At 37.5% G+C, this 3,102-nt stretch overlaps 1 protein-coding gene across 1 annotated transcript; it reads left to right on the forward strand.

Annotated features, from left to right (window-relative positions):
• Positions 1 to 773: 773 nt before the first annotated feature.
• On the forward strand, positions 774 to 2,868 carry LOC147319562 (C-type mannose receptor 2-like). The gene is made up of 6 exons (XM_086310058.1): positions 774 to 792; positions 1,004 to 1,033; positions 1,207 to 1,563; positions 1,656 to 2,009; positions 2,128 to 2,222; positions 2,785 to 2,868. The coding sequence occupies exons 1-6, from the start codon at positions 774 to 776 to the stop codon at positions 2,866 to 2,868; spliced, it is 939 nt and encodes a 312-aa protein (XP_086166184.1).
• The last annotated feature ends 234 nt before the right edge of the window (positions 2,869 to 3,102 follow it).

The following is a 3,102-nucleotide window of genomic DNA, read 5'->3' on the forward strand; positions in this document are numbered from 1 at the left end:
GATTGAGACACAGGAGAAGAGCACAGCTGGGAGCACAGCTGGGAGCAAAGCAAAACTAGAAACACTAACATGAGACATGGACTTTCAAAGTAAAACAGGAGTGACACAGAGACGCAGACTTGACTGAACTGAACTTGAATGAACATGACACATGGAACACAGGGAAGGTACAGATACTGAAACTAGAAACTACTACAACGAAATAACCCGAAAAGAACTAAAACCACGAATAACAATAATCAAGAAATATAAATAAAACACAAAACACACCCAGGACCATGACAGGTTAATGCCTAAAGCATATAAACTTAGCACAAAAAGTAAGGAAATTTATTTCGTTTGCTTATTTCTTTGTTGTTCATGTTGGCCATAAATCTTATACTGTTGGAAAACTTATTTTCCCTCTGTATGGTGCCATATTTGGAAGTACAATGCATGCAGGTATGTGTCCAGAGGGTATTTGTGGATTGGTACTACCATTATATCTGGCAATATTAAGGGTCAGGTTAAAGCCTTGACTTTGACTTTTCCTTTAAATGGAGAAGAATAATTTGCATTACTTAGTCCAGATTTCCACAAGCTTTGCATACTGAGGAAGAATTATTTGCGCATACAGGTAAATGTGTCAACCACTACCACCTCTTTCTGATAAACCCTTGTCAGTATCACATTTAGGTCCAAAGACTGAATCAGTTCTAGCATAGTAACAACTGCAGTGCAAACTGCAGAAATTTAGGACACATTTGCTCGTAAATGTAATTTTGGGACAGATCATGAAGCAGTTAACATTAGGTAAGATTCTTTCATTATCTTCTTTCATGTCATGTTTACATTACTTTTTGAGAGATAGATAGTTGACTGGCAACCCTTTCCAGGGTGTACCCCTAGGAAAGCTTGGATATTATTTAAGGCAGTACGTAAAGGTTCTGCTTTAAAGGATCTTGATTATTTAAAATATGAGGAAATAAATGTTCTTACATTATTCTTATGAATGTCTTTACAGTCTTGGAAACACACCTAATTCTACTTGCAGGTCAGTGAACTCCCAGTATTTCTGAAAGCCCTGTTTCTCCTCGGGTAGTATCTCCCACAGCAAATCCCTGTCACCTTCTCAAATGATAAAATTTACTATTAGTTGTTGTCTTAATTTCAGAATTAAGTAGCAATGTGTTATGCTGGCGTAAAATTATGACCTTTCTTCCACAGGGATGTGTTTTCTACCTTTGTATCCCTACCAGATCCAAAACGTCTTATTCTATAGTCCAAAAACATGGTATGAGGCACAAAGCTACTGCAGAGAGAAATGCATTGACCTGCTCACCTTTGACAACATGAAACAGATAGAAACAATTGTTAATTTTCTTGAGAACAAATACAATGATGCTGTGTGGTTTGGGCTTTGGAAAGGCAAGACTCAGAGATGGCACTGGTCTATGCCAAGTAACGATTTCTACAATTATTTGCCTTGGGGCTCCAACACAAATTACAACTGTGGTACATATGAAAATAGGAGTTTGTCTTCAGACCCTTGTCATTACGCCAAAAAATTTTTATGCTTTGACGGTAAGAGAGTACCACAGCTACAATATACCAATATACAAATTAAGTATATTAAGTTTGTTTGCTTTTCTTTAATTTTCCTTTCTTTTTATCAGGAAAGAAAAAAGGTGCTGAGCAGTATATTCTCAGTTCAGCAACAATGGGTTGGAGTGAGGCTCAAAACTACTGCAGAACCAACCACACAGACCTGACCAGTGTGAGGAATGATGCAGAGCATCAGATAATTCAGAGTCTAGCTAATGGTATGGATGTTTGGATTGGACTCTTCAAAGACCCCTGGGAGTGGTCTGACCAGAGTAACTCCTCACTGAGATACTGGCCAGTAGAGCAGAAAATTTGGACTGAAGAAACTGAGCACTGTGGTGCTTTGATGAAGAATGAATCTGGTAAATGGGGGCAACTGCCATGTTCTAACAAATACCCATTCTTATGTGTCTGTAAGGTCAAAGGTAGGTACTTAATTTACAGCATCTCTTGTTGTTTTTACTGTGTAAATATCTGAACTAAACACACAGAAATGATGAATGAACAATTTTCTGCTTATATGTTCCTTTCCACTTATAATAGAAACCACAGTCAAAGTGATTAAATTGAGAATCAGCCTGCAAGACTCTGGGCTGGATCTAAATAACCCTACCATACAAGAGAACATCTTGAAGCAAGTAAGTCTTGCAGATCTTTGCTCTAAGTGTTTTGCCTCCTACATTCTGCTCAGAGAATAAGAAAATACAGTATTAATGACCTACTTTAAACCAGGCCAAAACATGTTGTCCAGTCCTACCTGCAAGGTAGTAGCTGGGTTCAATGCAGGCTCCTCCAGTCTGTATGCCAAATATCCTTGGGCAAGAGACTAACCCTATGTTGTTCTCCAATGCATCCATCTGAGTATGAATGTTAGATACTAAGCATTTAACAAAACGTGATTGGGTGAATGAATTAGTTGAATAAAGCGCTTTGAGTGCTCAGATAGAGTAGAAAAGTGCTATGTAAGAACCAGTCCATTTACCATAGCACTCCTTTAATGATAATTTACTTGCTGTTGTTGTTGTTGTTTGGTAACGTGGCAAGTTAAATAGTTGATCACAGAAAATTTGGACATGTGATGTATCTACAAGATCTGAAGATCACATTATGTGCTTTTTGTTGTTCTGTTAGAACATTTTGTGTAAGATGTCAGATCTAAATGATCCTATAAACAGGTCTTGTTTTTTTTCTGTTTTCTAGCTGATGGCTTCAACTGGAGCTAACATAAATCTGAAGTGGAGAAAGCAATCCAGTGGAAAGGTTTTCATCAAAGAGATTCCCTAAAGTGGCTGAGCGCTTAACACCAGTTTTCTTATTTATTGATTGGTTTGATTTGATGATTTTGCCAAACATATAACAGTATGCTAAATCCAACAGCACAGAGGCAGTGTAGAAGCATAACCTACGAGTATAAAACAAATAATCCAAACTGACACTTTTTCCAGGTTTAATAAATATAGGCAACTATCTTACAAGCACCAAAATTAGATCTGTTTGACACTGTCTGAACAGCAAAAC

The sequence above is a fragment of the Aulonocara sp. 'chitande type north' Nkhata Bay genome, linkage group LG11, assembly GCF_057382095.1.
Source record: "Aulonocara sp. 'chitande type north' Nkhata Bay isolate Kocher_YH1m ecotype deep benthic linkage group LG11, A_spYH_male_GT1.1, whole genome shotgun sequence".
In the NCBI taxonomy this organism is placed as follows: Eukaryota; Metazoa; Chordata; class Actinopteri; order Cichliformes; family Cichlidae; genus Aulonocara; species Aulonocara sp. 'chitande type north' Nkhata Bay.